Source organism: Rattus norvegicus, chromosome 14 (genome assembly GCF_021556685.1).
Source record: "Rattus norvegicus strain SHRSP/BbbUtx chromosome 14, alternate assembly SHRSP_T2T, whole genome shotgun sequence".
NCBI classification, from domain to species: domain Eukaryota; kingdom Metazoa; phylum Chordata; class Mammalia; order Rodentia; family Muridae; genus Rattus; species Rattus norvegicus.
In genome coordinates this window covers 13362905-13383989 of record NC_141547.1, presented here as the reverse complement: position 1 = coordinate 13383989, position 21085 = coordinate 13362905, and the positions used below count along the sequence as shown (strand labels likewise).

The 21085-nt window shown below is 42.2% G+C and overlaps 1 protein-coding gene across 14 annotated transcripts in view; it reads right to left on the bottom strand.

Moving 5' to 3' along the window:
* The window catches only part of Cnot6l (CCR4-NOT transcription complex, subunit 6-like), a 91950-nt gene extending 79308 nt beyond the window's left edge, over window positions 1-12642 (bottom strand). For 3 of the 14 annotated variants that reach the window (XM_087583763.1, XM_087583773.1, XM_087583768.1), the window contains exon 1: window positions 11785-11856. In XM_087583763.1, coding sequence (XP_087439889.1) covers window positions 11785-11789 — 5 coding nt within the window. In that variant the 5' untranslated portion in view covers window positions 11790-11856. 14 annotated transcript variants of the gene reach the window in all.
* Between the last annotated feature and the right edge of the window lie 8443 nt (window positions 12643-21085).

The window sequence follows — 21085 nt, the reverse complement described above, 5'->3', positions numbered from 1 at the left end:
GAAAAGTACATAACTAAGACAAAATACATAAAGTTGAGAGAACCTAGGAGACAATAAGCATAGAGTGTTAATCTGGGCTCATGAATGTCGGGGAATCTGTGAATTTTTATAGGAAAAAATTGTATCGGTTTTCACTAAAATACAGTATACTTTTTTTGTAGTATTGATAACTATGATTTTTGTCAAAAACCAGAATTTAATGTCCGTATCATATTATAGTTGTTACAAAAATCTCAGAATATTTTCACTACTTCATAATTATATTTGTTATTAGACTCACTACATCTTCTTAAATACACCAAGAATTATATATACTTTTTACCACATGTATTTTTTTAACAGTTTTGTTTCATTAGGGATTTTTAGAGGGAAGAACTGATTTTGGTTTTGGTTTTGAAACCAGGTCTCATGCATCAAAGGGCAACTCACTAAGTAGCCAAGGATAACCTTGAACTTCTGATCCTCTCAAGTGCTGGGATTATAGGGGTATGCCAATACAACCCAGGATCTGGTAATGCTAAATTGTACTCTACCAAATTCAGCTAAATACTCAGCCCAACAGGTTCTTTTTAAACCATTTTCTTTTATTTACCTTCAATTATATAAATGAACCACAGCCTTCTCCAGGCTATCAGTGGAGTTCTCAGAACCTACAACAGTGAAGAATCTCTGAAGTCCACAGGTCAAGATGCATTCAGTCAAGAATTATGTAGGGCCTAAACTCAGGAAACACAAGTTATTCCAGAAGAGAATGCACCAACCTATTTCTCTGACACTTACTTATTTGTTTGTTTGTTTTTTTGTTTTTTTTTTTTTTTTGTCTTTTGAGGCAGGATCTCACCATATAGCTCTGGCTGGCCTGAATGCAACTAGGCTGGGCTCAAACTCAGGTCTGGATGGTCTGTTTCTCAAATGCTAAGGTTAAAAACATGTGCCACCACTAACAAATGAAGTGGAAAGAGTTCTTTGGAAAGTCAGTTTTGCTATGAAAAAACCCATGAAGAAACGTTTCACTGAAGCAGATACAGGAGAGAGGATGTTCTGCTAAAGCAGACACGTGATAAGGAATTCTTTGCTAACAACACACATGTATTGGTCCACCCTAGTGTATAGTTGAGCTGCATTTGTTGAGACTCCACAGAGAGAAATGCACCAAAAATGTTCTGATGGTATGCTGCAGTTTCTTGCTACTTCCAAGAATAGGGCTGATTGGCAGAGTGATGTCAGCTGAGACAGATCCAAGGGCTGAAGAACGATCCATGATGTTTAGAGGGTATGAACAGAACTTCACGGACCATGACAGAGGCTGAGCTTGGCTTGCTGGTATAGCTAGCTGCGCAGAGCTAGTTCTCGAATCTTCACTGATCTTCACTTCCCTGAGAGAGGCACAGCAGAGAACTGTTCCTGCTGGTCCCTCCTGCTGACTTGTGCTGAGGCTGAGGCCTGGCTGTCTCTGCTAGGCCTTATCACTGCTGTTGCTATCCTGACTCTACCAAACTGGACTGCTGGTTTACCCGTGAAGTGTTTACCAGTGGATAGAGCTGCCACTGCTGACCGGTGAACTGAACTGCCAGTTTCCAGACAGCACAGACAAGAGTTGCTCCAAAGAACGTTTCTAACCAGGTCCACTTCCCCCTTATCCTTTCTTCCCACTACCTCTGGTGAGTAGTGGGCTAACAGGGAAGTTAAAGTATTTAAGAACTATCATTAAACATAGGCTTTGAAAAAATTCAAGTTACAAACAAAACTGACTCTCATCATGTTCTGACCTGGCTCTGAGTTCCCTCCATCATACAAAATAGCCAATAGGCTTTGAATGTTTCTTTTTTTCATCCTAACATAAATCTTATTAGTTGAGAATTTCATATGTTTTGATTATATCTACCACCATACCTTTAAAACCTATTTCTTGACATAACCATTTATATTTTAATTCTAAATTTTAAAAGAAACTCTCTTCTCATTCTCATTCCAAACTGATTTGTCTATCAGACTAATATTTTAACTTAAAATTTTAATTTACTGAAATTTAATTTCGTAAGTACTGACTGCATTTACATAATTTTCTACTCTTTCTCTCCACTCCAACTCCCAAATTCAAAACTGATCACTTATATCTGTCTGTCTGTCATATGCATGTATGTATCTAGACTCTGAAGGCACCTGCACTCAAACACACACACTCACACACTCACACACACACACACACACAAAATTAGGTCCATTACTTAGTGTTACTCACATGAACATGTAATTAGGGCTGATCAATCAGGAGACCTGACACTTGATAAAACTCACTCTCCCTCTCTCAGCAGTCACAGATTACCTAAAGCTTCTCATATAGGAGTGGGATCTTGTAAGATTAACCCACCCATACTGGCATGTTGAATGGTGTCACCATGCAGGTCTTGTTTAGGTAATCACATTGTTGAGATGTCATGGTTCAGCTTCTCTGTCATGTCCTTGCAGCAGGCAATCTGGTTCTCTGAGCTCTTATCCTCTTTCTGACCCCTCATCTATGATTTCCCCTGAGCCTTAATGTAGGGGCTGTATTGTAGACAGACCAATTGGGATTAGGCACTTCTCAGTCACTCAATTTTCTGAATTTTGATCAGCTGTGCATCTCTGTAGTGGCCTCCATGTGCTACAAAATTAAGCTTCTCTGCTGAGGAATGAAAGCTATGCCTCTCAGGCTGGGCTGGTGATCAGGCTATACAACCCATGTAAAGATCTCTTCAGTTGTCCAGCAAAAGAATGAGTAAACTTTAAACCGTTTTACTAACCTGCTCAAAATCATCCAATGACTCCCAATGTCTTTAATAGTATAGGTAAATATGAGAGTTCAAAGCTATATAGTATCTACTAGTAAAAGTAAGTGTGTGGTTAATTAATGAATGTCCTCTAAATTAAAGCAACATTACAACGTTTAAGTATTAGTAAGAGACCTCAATTTATGTATTTATATATGCTTGCTTTGTTGAAATCTGTATCAGTGATGTAAGGACAAAAATTCCCTATTAGGCATATATCCCACTTATAATCATGCTTTAATTTGCCCAATTAACTTCAATATTCCTATTCAAGCTCTAGAATCTAACCAGAAGTTAAACTGATTTTCTAAAAACTTAACACCCGCAGTAGATATTTGCTGATATAACTTGCACTGCTTACAATGGCACTTATTAATTTAACACACATTTCTTAAGTTCTTTCTATATACCAAGCATTTCATGTTCCCTGTTATGTTTCAAACACTTGAGCCATAAAAATGAAGTATATACATCATCTGCACTCTTCAAAATGGCATACTCTATTAGAAAAGCCAAGACATAAACCAGGTAATTAGAAGACCCTGTGGCAAATTTTATCAAAGAGGAATACAAAGGATGTTAAACGCATACAAGAAAAGTCATAAAGCAAAGCCTGGAAGTGTCAGATAAGGTTTCCCAGAGTAACACCTGAGGCGAATTATTTAAAAAGTCAGTGGGGTCATAAAGCATAAGGTCCTATAGGCACATGTAAAGCACTGACAAGACTGTAAGTCACTCACTTTGGCTAGTCTAGGGAATATGAGAGGAAAGAGCAATAAGTAATAAAACTGGACAGGTAAGGAAAGACAAGATCTTAATGGGCCTTCCTTATAATGCCATGAAATGTGCATCTTTTGCTGGAAGACTATACAACAGAAAGATCCTGGGAATCACACAGGTATAAGAATTCCAACAACATAATTGTCAAACTGCCACTTAATTGAGGCCTTCATGAACTCTGTTAAACTTTAGTATTTTCACATATATTATACGAATTAGTAGTATCAATTTCTCCAATACTATATAAATTTGTTATTTCATTTAAATCTAGCATAGGGATATCAAACTGCTTACACCTTGACTTGATAGTAGTTATTAATATGTATATCTTTAACTAATAATTAAAAATAAAAACTGTAAGCTAGATATTGTTGCTCACATCTATTCTTGCAATAGTAGATAGACTGAGGCAGGAGGAATGTCTTGAGTTATAGGCTAGCCTAGACTGTAACATCAAATCCTGCCTCAAAGGAAAGAATTAAATCACAAGAACAAAAAAGGTAATAAAAACAAAGATCTTACATGATCCACAAAATCAAAATATTCACATCTCTTCACTGAAAGTTTATTGAGTCAACCTACACGTAATATAGAAGAAAATAGTAACTATTATTATATTTGAAGCTTCTACATATGAAATAAAAGATGAAATGAAATTTATATAAATTTGTCCAATAATAGTATATATAAAGGAATAAATGGGACAATGATGGAAATTGATAAAGATGTTGCTTTAACCTATTTTCTTGCCTTTCTTTTCTCTTACCATAAAGGAAAAAAGAAATCTACCTCTGTTTTCTCATCCCTGTAAGTTAAAACCTATTTTGTACTCTGTCTGTAGCAGCACTAAATGTTATTGTCAGCTAGCATGTTCACTTATTTGACAGAACCAAACTTAAATCCCCTCTTAATAAAGTAAGCACTCTGGAGTCAAACGTGCCTCACTGTAACCAGGAAATGTCAAATATCTTATAAGTATACTAATAGTAAGGAGCTCTAATAACAAGCATGTACAGAAGTTAAAGCTGTTATTGCAGATCTGTTAGGTACTATTCTAAACACTTTGAGAGTCAGATCATTAAATCATTACTCCACTCTGAGATAAGTGCTATTACTATCTCCCTATCACAGATGAGAAACCGAAAGAGAAATTAAATTAATTCCTGACAGCTACAAAATGGAAGATCTAAGGTTCAAATTCTTAACCTGTTAGAAAATATGAACCTTACTATCTCACAGTATTTTCAGAAAGATTAATTCAGATTACACGTGTAAGGGCTATGAGTTTGACTTTTGTTAGTACTTAGTAGTCTAAAAAGCATTAGTTCCATTCCACAGTAAAGACTTAATCCAATACAGAGGGAGGGAGGGAGGGAGGGAAGAAGGGAGGGAGGGAGGGAGGGAGGGAAAGGCAGGCTGAATATTGTAACTCGGTGATAGGACAGAGAACATGCTTGGTACCCTAGGTTTGATCACGCCTAAGTCCTTCAAATGCTAAAATTTCAGGTATGTCACCATACCGGTGTGCTGGTTCAAATGAGAATGGCTCCCAGAGGCTAATACACTTTAATGTTTGGCTCCTAGTTGAACTGTTTGGGAAGAACTAGGAGGTGTGGCCTTGTTAGAGGAGGTGTGTCACTGTTTGAAGTTTCAAAACCCTGACCATTCCCAGTTAGCTTTCTCTCTCTGCCTCCAGCTTCCAGATCCAATGGGTTTTGTTTGTTTGCTTGGTTGGTTAGTTGCTTGGTTGGTTAGTTGGTTGGTTTGGTTTGGTTTGGTTTGGTTTTTCCAGACCAGGTTTCTCTGTGTAGCCATGGCTATCCTGGAACTCACTCTGTAGAATAGGCTGACCTTAAAGGCAGAGATCCACCTGTCTCTACCACCTGAATGCACCACCATGCCCTGTTTTGTTTTGTTTTGTTTTGTTTTTTAAGTTGTCTTGGTCATGTGAGAAGTTCACAGCAATTGAAACGTAAACTAAGACACCTAGCTATACTATACTTTTCCTGATTCAAAATTTTCAACTCTGAAACAATTTTACCCTGTTTCAAGGTTTATTATTATGATCTGAATCTGAAATGTTTTCTGCAGGCTCTGCATGAAAGGCTTAATTAGAGCTGATGGGCTCTAGGTGTCATGAGGCCTTTCAACTCATCAGTGGATTAATCTACTAATAATTTGATGGCATTATTGGGATGGGAAGTGGTAGAAATTAGGAAATGGGTCCAAGTGGAGGAAGTGGGTCATTGGGGCATCCCTGGAAGGATAGGTCTTGTTACCACCTCATCTCAGCTTCCTAGATACTATAAAGTGAACTGCTTTTCTCTGCCTTGCCATGGTCCAAAAATACGGAGCCAGCCAACTATGAACTGAAACCTTTGAAATCATGCGCTAAAATGAATCTTCCCTCCTTTGTTTCTCTTGCTATTTTGTCAAAGTAACCAAATGACTAGCAATTTCCATTCTGTACAGAATTCATTATTTTTCATAAATTTATTTTTCATGAATGTATTTTTCATAAATTTAGATGTTGTATTAAATATGTGCCTACAGAATGTACACTGTAGGAAATTTTAGGGGTTTTGTTTTCCTTAAGTATAATGAACATTATTATTATTAGACAATAACAGAAATGCATGCACAGATCTCAATAAGCTTTACAATGTCTCTTCTACATCTTGCATCATTCTCTTTAGAACTGGGTATATTAATGGGTACACAATGGGTCCTTAAGTAGGGCTTTTAATTTTCAAAATGCAAAAAACATTAGAAATATTTACCATGAAGAAGTTAACCAAACTACTCAAAAATCTTCCTCAGAGGAGAGGGAGGCAGAGAAGGAGGGGAAAGGAAGGGCAGGAGAAGGAGGAAATGAAGACAGAAAAAAGATAGGAATGGAATGGGAAAAATAGGGGAAAGGAGAAATTAGACCCATAACCAAGCTAAGTAATACTCAAAGATGCAGTCAAGTTCTTAGGGAAAGGGAAAGTAAAGACAAGTCAGGGCTTCACATTAAGATTCCTGGACAATGAAAGAATGAGCAATAATTCAACTAAAACTGGAGTTGTCCAGATATAAAAACCATCTCAGGTACTAGGTAGAAGATGTTAGTGCAAGAAAAGATGTGTAGTATTTTTATCATGAAACACATAACTAGTAATTAGGGGGGTATTTGATGATTTTACTGTTGTTTCTATATTAAGATTCACATTTATTATTTCAATGACTTTAAAATTACAAAATAGCAAAAGCACACAATAGAACGTGCCAAGGTTCACCTAAATAATCTTTAGAGTGTAAAATAGTAACAGTAAAAGAAACTTTTAAAAAATATTCTCTGTGAAATTAAACTCCAGAAACTAAAATTCAGAATTCTGGCTCACAGATCCCAATCAATTTCAAAATACAGAAAATAAATCAAACAGCCAGAACCCAGTAAAACACAATGACTATCAGGTATTGCACAGTAAAGGACATGCCTACCAAATTCACAAAATTTTAAGTTCTCATAAAATTGCAAACATTTAAATAGTTGCTAGCATTCATTTGCCATTCAAGACTTTTACATATTAGAGCTGTGTTCCCTATTTATTGTATTTCTCCTCTCCCCTCCCCTCTCCTTTCCTCCAACTTTTCCCTCAAACCTTTACATTAAAGATGGAAAGCAATTCTTAAGTATCATAATTCAACTTTCAGATATAATTTTATAAGTATGTACTATCATCTAAACTAATACCCTGAAGCCCTTCGAACAAACTGTCTAGCCAGGGCTCCTTCTCACACTCATCATATTTAAATAATGCTCTATGAAAAATTCTTGCCATGAACTCTGGAAAGATGCCCCTTTTGGATCTAAAGAAATGGTCTGTGAGCAAAAGCAGAACACCAAGATCCTAGGAACAGAGGAGTCACAAAATTTAAGGAGCTCTAAAGTAGATTGCCACATAAAACACAGCCATGCTAACCAAAAGGACACGCAAGTTTCTATCCAATAAGGCACTAAAATTTTGTAGTAAATTTATTATCATATCATTAACAATAAATACAGAATTTCCTAATATTCCAATCCCTTTTAAAGGTATTTATAACGAATATTCTGGAAAGGTTACTTAAAGCTCCCTTAGGTAACATTAAATCTCAAGTCCTAAACAATAATCCATCTTGACTTGGTTATAATTTCTTAACAAAAAGAATTATAGGCATGTGCCAGCAGGCTACTGAGGATGTAGGGAAAGGAGAATCCCTACTTACTGCTGGTAGGATTGTAAACCAGTATAGCCATTATAGAAACCACCTCAAAAACATAAAAATAAAAACAGGAGTATCATACAACCCAGCTATATCATCCTTGGATATATAACTCAATCTCTATCCTACAACAGTGATAAACATGATTACTGATGCTATATTCCTGATAGCAAGGAAATGGAATCAGCATAGATACCTACAATGAAAACATAGTTACTATATATACACGGTGAAATTTTATACACACACACACACACACACACACACACACACACACACACAGAGTGGAATTTTACTCAGCTGTAAAGAAAAGTGAAATCTGCAGGAAAGCATTGTATTAAGCCAGGTCACCCAAAAGCAGACCAACAGACCAATGTTCTCTCTATATGCAGATCCTAGCTTGTAGAGATGTATGTATGTAAATGGGAATAAACGTGGGTCAATCTAAAATACTACTAATAACGAATAATAATGGACACCAAGAACAAGTAAAGAAACCATGAGGAGAGAAAAGGGACAGGACAACAAAGAACACATGTGATATGAAACCAGAAAGTGGGATAAGATAAAAACAAAGGGGGTTAAAGGGTAGGAGAGATGGGGGAAAATCACAACAAAACTTGTTTGAAAATGCCACAGTGATACCTAAAACTTTGTATGTTAATTTCTTAGATAAATGAAAGTACATTTGCCTTCTAAGAAAGCTGCCCTACAAGAGTGTGTGTGTGTGTGTGTAAATTTTACACTCGTGTGTAAAATTTTTCACTAGATGTTTATAACTTTCACCATATATTTTGAAACTTTAGAAAATCTCATTGTATAATTTATAAAATTTAGAAAATACTAAAATCATTGTTAAAACAAAGATAAGACTAAACAGGGAAACTGAGTGAAGATTCATTTTTTTTAATTTTTTTGTTATCTGTTCATGTATCTATATGTGGTTAATGTGCACTTAATTTAGGTACCCTCTGAAGCCAGAAGAGGGTGTCAGATCCCCTAGAACTATCAGTTGTGAGTTGCGTAACATCGGTGCTGGGAACCCAACTCTGGTCCTCTGAAAGACTACTACGTTCTCTCAGCTACCTTTCCAACCCCCAAAATTGGTATTTTTAAAGGGACAGAAACTTAATGAAATTATTTCCACATTCTCACTGCTATCTTTATCCCCACCCCCTAAAACGTAAAACAAGCAAGCAAGCAAACCTGTTAAATTAGAACCAAGTGAAATAGCAACTCCCTATAATTGCTGTAAGGAGGCTGAAGCAAGAGGATTATAAACCTGTGGTAAACCTGCCCTACAGGGCAAGACTCTCAAAAACAAACACCTAATTTTAAAAATTGTAATTCTTTTAACCTTTCCATTTACTTTACTCCCCTCACCATTATGGTTTTCCAAAAACAATTTTTAAAAAAAAGTTAAAATTCAATAAATAGCAAATTTATTACTCACTCTACACAAAACAAAAACAGCAAATTATTATAAGATGGTAGAAAAATCTCATAAAGATGCTCCCAAAGGTTTTATTTACAAGAATCAGTCAACCTGAACTAAATCAATTATGTAACAGTTTTGTAACACTTACTGTTTGTGACTGTATATAAAATCTACTTCTTTCATCCATTTTGATGTTTGATTGTATTCAAATGTACAGAAGAACTTAGAATCCTCCCCCAGGGACTTATATTATAAAATTCATTAAAAAGTAATGAAACTAAAACTATCCAAAAATAATAAATGTATCAAGTTTGGCTCTTTTCTATAAACATGCAAGGCTACATTGATAATTTTATTTCTAAAAAAAAAAAAAACAACATCTCATATACTTACATAGACTTTATGTATAGCAAAGGCCTCTGAAATACTTTTTCCCCTCAGTGTTGGAAACCAAACCCAGGGCCCATAAAAGTTGTACACAAAGCTACATCCCCAGTTCTATTTTCCCGATCCCTAACTCACAATTAGGCAATATTGCTACAAGTAATTAATGAGTATTTGTACTTAAAAACGCTTTTCGATACTTATAATCAGAGCAGCAGCAGGCAGTAGTAAACGATCGCATCTACTATATGCCATATGTGTTTCCCATCCTCTTCTCACAATCTTACTGAAAGAGTATCATCTTCTTGATACAAGAAAACAGATACACAAATTCTAGACCTGGAACAAACATCAGAATGAATATAAATGGCATAGCCATGGTTCTAACGGGTCTGTAAAAGTTAAGACCCTTTTCCTATTCAACTGCACGTCTGGACTCTTTCCTGGAGTAGTGTTAATAGAAAACAGCTTTTTACCTCTCCTCTCCCCGCCCCCACCTTCCCGTTGAAGAACATACTGTTTCTCTGTGAGACCAGGTTCAGAAGAGAGCAATCTCTGGCCAGTACAGTGAACACGGCCTAAAAGCTCCAACTGATACTGTATTGTGACTCCACCCACAGTCAAGGTCTAGCTGTGCGGGCTAACTAAACCCAAACGTAAAAAGCGAGGTGCGTCAACAACTAAAATACCATTTACGTACAGTTCCGAAATGCACTACACACTGAGTGGCAGATTTACCTTTATTTCCGCTTTCTGTTTTGACTCTTCTAAAATAGCTTTCCAGGAGCACACAATGCACTGACCACAGAAGCTGATGATCTAGGTTTGGGAGACTTGAGGAAAACACGTTTGGCTGTCTGTACATGACTATCTTCATGGAGAATCAGTAAGGTAGCATCTAAAACTGCTGTAGTGTGCTTTCACTGTGTACAAACAGCTCAGCTAAACTCCTGAACACAATCCTCCTAAACAGTCTAAGCTAAATAAGCCGGTTGGGTTAAGATGACAGCTCCGGTAACTTCCTCTTCCCCACTGACCTCCTCAGTTCTGCGTGTCCACGCCTTTCCCTCTAGGAGGCAGGATATAAGCAATTTCAAATCCACAAAATTGATCCAATCCCACCGACACCACAGGCCAACAAGGCCAGTTTTCCCTTTCCTCCTCTGCCTTTCCACGGTGATTTCCAGGGTGGGGAATATCTTACCAACGATAAAGTATCTGCAGCAGCAGCAACAACAACAAAGAACGTATTTACTCAAGTCTTTCCTCGCACAGCCTTAAAGAAAGGACGTAAAGAGGAGATCCGAACACCACGTACTCCGAGATTTACTGTTTTGATTCACTTTCCCTCGGATTCCCCACGCCAGCCTGGGAAGGCCTGCAGTTAGAACGCCAAAATATGCCTTCCTCTCCCCTTGGGAGACGCGGAGGCGGCACAGGCGACTGCGATCCGCGTGTCCCGCCCACGACCCTCACCTGGCCAGGCCCGGGGTAGCGCCCAGGGCCCGCGCGAGCACGGAGTCCCGGGAGCGTCTGGGGAGGCGGGCGGGCGGGCGGGCGGGCAGGCGGGCGAGCGGGCGCGAAGACGGTTAGGCCGCGCTGCAGGCCGGCGCGCTTCCTGCCGCGGCCCGGGCCTCGGAAACCGCGGCCCGAGCCCCCGCCGCCCGAGCCCCCGCCGCCCGAGCCCCCGCCGCCCGCCGCCCGCCGCCCGCCGCCGTGGGGGCCGCACCGCCTCCCTCGTCCCCGGCGTGGATCCCGCCGAGCAGTTCTCACCTGCGAGGCTCCCGAGCCCGGGCCTCGAAGCGGGAAGACCACGCCGCTCTGGGGTCCCCGACGCGGGCCCCCTCACCCCACACACACACACACACACACACACACGGCCGGGAACCCGCGCCCCCTGAGGCGACGCGGGCCGGCTCCCGCCGCCCGACACACACACACAAACACACACTCCTAGGCGACACACGCACACCCACTCGCCGCGGGGCCGCCTCCCGCCCGCCAAAGTCCCAACTCACACACCCACACACACACGTTCGTCCCTCGCCCACCTCACTTCCCCGGGGGGACGCGCTCCCCCTCGCTCCACTCCAGGTCCGACTCCGGAGCACGGAAACACTCTACCTCATTCTCCTCCGCGGGCCAAGAACGAGCACCAGCAGCCATTTCCCCGCGGCAGGGGAAACACACAAACACACACACAAACACGCGCGCGCGCACCAGGCCCCCAGAGATGCTCCCCTCCAGACCTCAGACGCAAACACCAACACCCACGCCCGCACGCCCGCTCGCCCGCTTGCTCACCCCGAGGGGCCGTGGCGGCGGGAGGCCCGGCCTCCGAAGGCGAGCGCGCTGGGCCGGGAGCCGAGGCCCGCGCCCCCTCCTCACCTGCATTCAGCGCGCCAGGGTCCGGGCGGCGGCGACGACGGCGGCGGCGGCGGGGCGGCTGCTGCTGGGGCTGCGGCGGCGGGGGAGGCGGCGGCGGCGGTGGCGGCGGGGCTGAGGGCAGTAAAGACATGCAGGCAGCCCGCCGGGGGGAGAGGCACCGGCCGGAGGGGACGCGGGGCGGGCGGGCCGGGCCGGGCCGCCTGAGGAACCACCGAGGCGGCGGAGGGCTGCCGAAGGGAGCGCAGAGCAGACGGATCAGGGGGCGGGGAAGGGGAACGCGGGCCGCGCCGCGCCGGACCTGGGCGACCCGGGCGCGCAGGAGAGGGCCCGCGGTCGCCGGAGACGCGGCTGCCGCTGCTGCGAGAGCCTCGCGGAGCCCGCCCTTGGCCTTGGCCTTCTGGCGCTGAGGCTGCCGCCGCTGCGGGGGTTGCTGCCGAGCCGGGTGGTTGCCGAGGCCGGGGCCGAGCAGAGAGAGAAAGACAGGGAGAGAAGAGAGACGCGAGCTTTCGGTGCCTTCGCTCTAATTCACACACGCTCACAACCCCGAGGGCCGGGGAGAGGAGTCCGGGCGCTATCGCTTTAGAGATTAATAACAAGGTGCAGAGAGTGCGAGGAAGAGGAGGAGGAGGAGAGTTGATTGACGTGGAGGGGCTGGCGGGAGTCAGTCACTCCCCCGCGCCGAGGGGTGGGGTGAGGGAAGGGGCGGGGCTCCGGCGCCGCGGTTCGGGAGGTGCGCGTGCGTGTGGGGCGGCCAAGCTCCCGGCTGGCTTCCTTCCTCGCCCTCGCTGGTGTTTTGAAAAAAAAAAAATCTGCTTTATTAGATTGAGCGGAGAGTAGAGCCGAGAGGACTTGTACGATTAGCAAAGCCCACGCGCTTATGGGGATGGGGAAGGGACACGCGGGTGCTTGCACTGTTCCCCTGCCGCTGGCCCACGCAGGCCCACAGCAGAGCTCAGGGCATTCTGGGTGGTTCAGGAGACCTCAGGTGAGGTGAAATGACCCAAGGAAATGTTTTCGGACATCCTCAGTGGGTTTTTTTTTTTTTAACAGGTAGCATGTGTAAGTTGCGTGGCGGGAGGTGGGTTTAAAAAAACCTGTGACGTTCTGCGATAACCCCGTCCTATTTTTAATTCTCCTTTCTCGCGATAAAATTGTGTTTGGCAGTTTGCGGCGGTTACGGAATGAAAACATTTAAGTGTAAACTAGAAATATTATTGGTTACCGTGTGAATGGAGCTTGCTATTTTAAGTCCGGAGGATTTATTTTTGCCACCTGAAGCTTTTTCCACCAACAGAGCTGGAAGCAAATTGCATGTGCTCTGAGAGGCAGAACGCTGCCTTGGATTTGCACTTTCGGTCTCTCTCGGTGCATGGCTCTGTGTCGGGTATTTACCGACGTTGGTCCAGAGTCGATTACACCGTTCAATATGTTTTATCCTCAAATATATGTTGTTTTCCGCACCGTGTTGGTTGCCTTTATATCAGGCCCTGTTGCTGAGTGTTTCTAGCCCTTATCTCTTGAGAGGGGAGGGAGGGGGCGCAATTAAAGATGCAAATTATTTATGGAGAACAGAACTGCACTTTCATCTTGTTGCCAGGAAGTGCGAATGAGTGAAAAAGCCCCTCTGGGTCAAAAAAAAAAAAAAAAAAAAAATCTTTCAGCTATCTGTTTTTCCATCCAGGTTCAGTTTCTATTTCCTGCTAGAAACCTTTCCCCCAACCCACTCCACACACACACACACACACACCACTTTTTGTAAAAGCTGTTAAGATGGCCTTAATCATGGAAGAATTCTATTCAATCTCAACTGTTTTAGTCTAGGCTGACAAGATACTAATAATTAGTCATCGTTGGCTTTCTAAACAACAAAGCCAAACAAGTCACCTCAGGAGGCCAGGAGAGTGAACCTGCCTGCATGGCACCTTATTTAGGGAATTTCTTGACACACACTCCTGAAATAGAAAGAAATACTAGCAAACGTTGAAAAGGGGGAAATAAGCACTTCAAAATTTAAGTCAGATAAATGTGATACATGTCTCACATGTCTTCAAATACCTGCAGATAAATTTCTAGCTCTTACACAGTAAGCACACGCACCCGCCAGATGTGTTTTGCTCTCTCACAGCACTGGAAAGACAGTCAAACCTGTACAGTCCTTATTATGCCCAGGTACTGCACAGTCCCTGCAGAGGAAGCTGCCACATAAACAGGAAGTTCTCAGAGAAGGAGCCAAAAGTGAAAGGTGACACAAATTAGATGAACAATGCCTAGAAGGACAGATTGAAATCGCTGGCGTCTTTACCTCAGCCGTCTGATACTCCCCAATATTCACTGCCTAATAACAGGAAGAGAGAGCAATAGGAAGAGTACTAATAAATGGTGAGGATTACTGGTCTGGAGGCCTGGATTTGTTCACTGATGGTGTCTAAATTTTAAGTAGTAAATGTTTCAGTCATTGAAGACGGGGGGGGGGGGGGGGGGGAGGTAATTATAGCACTTAGAATTAAGAATGTGGATGCTTACTTTAAAAAAAAAAAAGGCGAAGCTGTAGAGATAGGTCTGGTAAGAGTACTAACTGCTCTCATGGAGGCTCTGTTTGATACCCAGCACCTACATGGGGGCTCACTACCCTCCATAACTCCAGTACTAGGGGATCTAATATCCTCTTCTGACTTTCTTGGGCACCAGGCACATGTGTAGTGCACAGACATACAGGCAGGCAAAACACATACATGAAAGTCAATCATTCCTAAAGGCTCAGTTGAATCCAAGTAGCGTTCAAACAATCTCTACTCACAGAGAAATTTTCCGTAGGATATCAAGTATATTGACTGGCTACCAAACAAAAGTGAAGGACTCATTTGCACTAATTTCCCCCTCGGCACATCGGGGACTATACCCGGGGGTTCAATTTACAAAGGCATCCAGTGTCTTTAACAAGTGCTGTGCTCCTGAGTACTACTTAATACAACTGAGCTACCTCTCCAGCCCTAGACAGGTTTTTGTCTGTTTGGTTTGGGGAGTTGCTGTTTTTGAGAGAGTGTCTCGCTCTACAGTCCAGGCTGTCTTTACACTCCCCTCTTGCCACCGAGTGCTAGGATTACAGGCTTTTACCACCATCCGTCTCTCTGAACACTTCTACAAATCAGTATTATAGAACGAGATACGAGATACCGCGTTGCATGCTTAGCATCCCAGATCCCAGGAGGCAGAGGCGGGCAAGGCAAAGGCCAACCTGGCTAACGCTCTAGGCCTGCCGTGACGACAGTCTCAAGAAAGGAAAACAAGTGAGCCCAAACACATTTTTAATATCTCATTTCTAGCTATTTTTCTCATTTGTCAGATTTCACCCTTTTTAAAGTATAAATTAGAATAAAGTAGAAACTCTCCACCTTGACGGTTGGGAACGGCACTGTAATGACCATGGCAGAACAGATCTTTCTATGACACACTGAGTTGGTTGGTCCTGTGTTTAGTTTGTATTTCCCTGATGGCTTCTCTATCTAGTGTTTCTATCTTGATGGATACACTAACTTTCTAGAATTGATCATTATAACAATGTACACATTTAAAGAAATGTATTCTGTAAAGAAGTATGGCTATATGTCAATGAATGAAAAGAAAAGTTATCCATTTAAAGAGGTAACTTGGGGCTGGAGAGATGGCTCAGCAGTTAAGAGCACTGATTGCTCTTCCAGAGGTCCTGAATTCAATTCCCAGCAACCACATGGTGGCTCATAACCATCTGTAATGAGATCTGACGCCCTCTTCTGGTGTGTGTAAAGATAGCAACAGTGTACTGGTATAACTAAAATGTACAAATCTTTTTTAAAAAAATAAATAAATAAGGTATCTTGGAGCTGTAGCCATGGCTCAGTCATTAAGAGCCCTGCCTACCCTTGTTCCCAGCACCCACATCAGGCATCTCACAAATGCCTGACACTCAGGCTCCAAGAGATCCAACACTCTCTCTGGCCTCCAAAAGAACCTGCACACACATGGCAAACACATACAGAACCAAACACATAATAAATAAATCTTAGAAAAAAGTTAGTAAGACCGTTCAATACATTTTACTCCATTTTATGAATATTAATAACTATGACGATCTGGAAATGTAGTTCATTGGCATATCATTCTGTAGCACACACGAGGCCCTAGTTTTGGTTCCCCAGCATCATAAATAAATGAACAAAAAACTTTAGCTCTGGGCTGGGGGTTTAGCTCAGTGGTAGAGCACTTACCTAGGAAGTGCAAGGCCCTGGGTTCGGTCCCCAGCTCCGAAAAAAAGAACCAAAAAAAAAAAAAAACAAACTTTAGCTCTGAAATAGTGTCCTTGATGAGAGCTCAGCCAGTAAAGTGCTCGCCTTGCAAGGAAGAAGGCTCAAGTTTGATCCTGCAGAACCCAGGACATATCCTTATAGAGCCAGGGGTGACTGGAAGGTAGGCAGATCCCTGAAAATCCCTGGCCAGCCAACTTAGCCTCCTTGGTGAGTTCTGAGCCAGTAAGAGACCCTATCTCAAAAATAAACACAAAACAAGCAAAAACAAATAAACCAAAACAGCCAGAACCTCAGAAACGACAGCTGAAGTGTCTTCTTGCCTCCACACGCGCGTCACACATGTGCTACGCCCACTCATGTACAAACATGGCACATAAATGTACACATGCACGTTGAGATCATCTTCATTGGTTTTATTATCCAGGTCTCCTTATAGAACCTCTAAACTACATTTCTGTGAAGTGTCATAGTCTACATCTCACTGAAGTACATTCTCTATGCTCTTGTCGTTCCTCTCTCTCTCTCTCTCTCTCTCTCTCTCACACACACACACACATTTATTTTGTTTTTATTGTGGGTTTTATGTCTGTTCAAGTGTGTGCATTTCCTGCAAGAACCAACTTGCACGTGTCTGTGGTGCGTATGTATATGTGTATTTGGAAGCTAAAGTACACCCTCAACGCAGATGTCATTCCTCAATAGCTGTTCTCCTAATTTGTTTGATCATTTTGGAAAGTTTGGTTTCTAGGAGTTTTTTTGTTAGTGGTGGGTTGGTTGGTGGGTTGGTGGGTTGAGTGGCGTTTTTGTGAACTGTACCTTACTAAGTAGGCTAAACTAACAGACAAGCAATCCCTAGAGATAACACCCATCTACCCCTCCCAAGTGCTAGGATAACAAAAACACACTACAACAGCTGACATATTTTTTCTTTTATTAAAAATAAACGTTTCTTCCCCATACAATATATCCCGATTATGGTTTCCTCTTTCTCTAACTCCTTCCAGTCCGTTCCCAGAACCTGACTTTTTTTTTTTAATTTAGAGAATACTTTATTAGTTTTTGTAATCAAACCCACGTATATAAGACCTTACATATTTAATACAGTGTGTTACCCCTGTACAAATGGAAAAAACTTAAGTTCAACATTTCTAGACCAATATGGCTGTTAATTTCTGTACAGTGCCAACTCAACACAGTAAACAGGGATACTTTTTTCGAAAGTTGACAGCACAGGTAAAGTTTCAAAAAATTCAAATTATATATCTGTATATATATATTTATATTTATATAAAAAGACCAATAATAGCAGTGTGTTATGCATCAACAGCAGCAACAGCTTTTCCAGGTTCTGCAGTCATCTGAACAAAACTGTAGAGACATCCAGCACACTCCATTAAAAAAAAAAGGTAAAAAAACAAAACCCGAGAAAACAGCACAGTTCTGTTACTCTTGTGGTACCTGGCACCATTTTTTTTTTTAAATTAGCTTCTCAATCATCATCTGGAAAGAAAACATTCTGAGCAACATCATTAAAAACAGCTCTGATAAAGCACGGTCACTACTACGTATCATAAAGCAGGTACAAGCTATTTTACATCCACAGAGGTATGATACAGTACTGTCCTACATCTATAATACTAGAGGATACAATTTAAAAGGCATTATTTGAGACTTGATTCTACTTTTCCAGCAGAGGGCCCAAAGGATGGTGTGACACAGCTTTGTAAAGAAACATACTCTAGACAGGATTTCCTTTCACTAGTGGCACACTTCTAAGGATTCATTCTCTCCATGAATGTCAGCTAAAACCGTTATTAAAAAAATGAAATATCCCTAGAACAAAACCGTATAACCACCGGATTCACATGAAGATGACCTAGTGGAGACAAGCTGGACCTCACCTTACCAACAAGCTATCAAATCTGTTATGTTTAAACAGTGAGACCTCCAAGGAAGGAGATGCCAAGTAGTGCTTCAAAGCTTCGGACCACAATCAAACACAGCATCCTTTTCAACAGAAGCAGAAGCTCATCTGAATATGCTCATGGATGCTGACATCAACATTTAATCATCTCCTCACTCATCCAGGAAGAGGGGGAGATCAGTTACTACTGTACTTTATTGTGTTCAACCAAATCACCATGTTACAAAAATAGCAAGCTGCCATAATAAAAAATAAGGCTCCTCTATCCAGCACCAGATAGCATCATTTTACTTTCAAGCCTAGAAATTGCACACTTGTATATAAACCAATGGAAGATGAGGATTGAGAGTTCATCTTGGTGGATTTTTCCTTTGATGAATATGAAGTGTCCTTCCTTATCTTTTTTGATGACTTTTAATTGAAAATTGATTTTATTTGATATTAGAATGGCTACTCCAGCTTGCTTCTTCTGACCATTTGCTTGGAAAGTTGTTTTCCAGTCTTTCACTCTGAGGTAGTGTCTGTCTTTGTCTCTGAGGTGTGTTTCCTGTAGGCAGCAGAATGCAGGGTCCTCATTGCGTATCCAGTTTGTTAATCTATGTCTTTTTATTGGGGAGTTGAGGCCATTGATGTTGAGAGATATTAAGGAATAGTGATTATTGCTTCCTGTTATATTCATATTTAGATGTGAGGTTATGTTTGTGTGCTTTCATTCTCTTTGTTTTGTTGCCAAGACGATTAGTTTCTTGCTTCTTCTAGGGTATAGCTTGCCTCCTTATGTTGGGCTTTACCCTTTATTATCCTTTGTAGTGCTGGATTTGTAGAAAGATATTGTGTAAATTTGGTTTTGTCATGGAATATCTTGGTTTCTCCATCTATGTTAATTGAGAGTTTTGCAGGATACAGTAACCTGGGCTGGCATTTGTGTTCTCTTAGGGTCTGTATGACATCTGTCCAGGATCTTCTGGCCTTCATAGTTTCTGGCGAAAAGTCTGGTGTGATTCTGATAGGTCTGCCTTTATATGTTACTTGACCTTTTTCCCTTACTGCTTTTAATATTCTTTCTTTATTTTGTGCGTTTGGTGTTTTGACAATTATGTGTGATGGGAGGTGTTTCTTTTCTGGTCCAATCTATTTGGAGTTCTGTAGGCTTCTTGTATGCCTATGGGTATCTCTTTTTTTAGGTTAGGGAAGTTTTCTTCTATGATTTTGTTGAAGATATTTACTGGGCCTTTGAGCTGGGAGTCTTCACTCTCTTCTATACCTATTATCCTTAGGTTTGATCTTCTCATTGAGTCCTGGATTTCCTGTATGTTTTGGACCAGTAGCTTTTTCTGCTTTACATTATCTTTGACAGTTGAGTCAATGATTTCTATGGAATCTTCTGCTCCCGAGATTCTCTCTTCCATCTCTTGTATTCTGTTGGTGAAGCTTGTATCTACAGCTCCTTGTCTTTTCTTTTGATTTTCTATGTCCAGGGTTGTTTCCATGTGTTCTTTCTTGATTGCTTCTATTTCCATTTTTAATTCCTTCAACTGTTTGATTGTGTTTTCCTGGAATTCTTTCAGGGATTTTTGCGATTCCTCTCTGTAGGCTTCTACTTGTTCTCTAAGGGAGTTCTTTATGTATTTCTTGAAGTCCTCCAGCATCATGATCAAATATGATTTTGAAACTAGATCTTGCTTTTCTGGTGTGTTTGGATATTCCGTGTTTGCTTTGGTGGGAGAATTGGGCTCCGATGATGCCATGTAGTCTTGGTTTCTGTTGCTTGGGTTCCTGCGCTTGCCTCTCGCCATCAGATTATCTCTAGTGTTACTTTGTTCTGCTATTTCTGACCGTGGCTAGACTGTCCTATAAGCCTGTGTGTCAGGAGTGCTGTAGACCTGTTTTCCTGTTTTCTTTCAGCCAGTTATGGGGACAGAGTGTTCTGCTTTCGGGCGTGTAGTTTTTCCTCTCTACAGGTCTTCAGCTGTTCCTGTGGGCCTGTGTCTTGAGTTCACCAGGCAGGTTTCTTGCAGGGGAAAAGTTGGTCCTACCTGTGGTTCCAAGGCTCAAGTTTGCTCGTGGGGTACTGCCTAAGTCCTCTCCGCGGCAGCAGCAACTGGGAAGATCTGCGCCGCTCTTTCCGGGAGCCTCCGTGCACCAGGGTTCCAGATGACGTTTGGTGTTTTCCTCTGGCGTCTGGATTTGCACAGAGTGCAGTCTCTTCTGGTTTCCCAGGCGTGTCTGCCTCTCTGAAGGTTTAGCTCTCCCTCCCACGGGATTTGGGTGCAGAGAACTGTTTATCCGGTCTGTTTCCTTCAGGTTCCGGCGGTGTCTCAGGCACAGGGATCCTGCCGCTCCTGGGCCCTCCCCTACGGGAACCCAGAGGCCTTATACAGTTGCCTCTTGGGCCAGGGATGTGGGCAGGGGTGGGCAGTGTTGGTGGTCTCCTCTGCTCTGCAGCCTCAGGAGTGCCCACCTGATCAGGCGGTGAGGTCTCTCTCCCACGGGGTTTGGGAGCAGAGAGCTGCTGCGGGCCGGGATCCGAGGGTGTGGGACTTCCGGTAAACACAGGAAGTGCCCGGTCCTAGAGGAATTTTGCCTCTGTGTGTCCTGAGTTCTCCAGGCAGGTTTCCTGCAGGGGAAAAGTTGGTCCTACATGCGAGAACCTGACATTTTTAATATGGGTTCCGGCTGGTTGTTTTGAAGTGGAATCTAGTGCTCCCCAGGCTTGGCTTGAACTTACTTTGCAGTAAGAATGACCTTGAACTCCTGAACATCCTACTTCCCAGTGCCTTGATTATAGGACTGGGATCCCAGGCCTGTTTTCATGTGGTGCTAACCACAT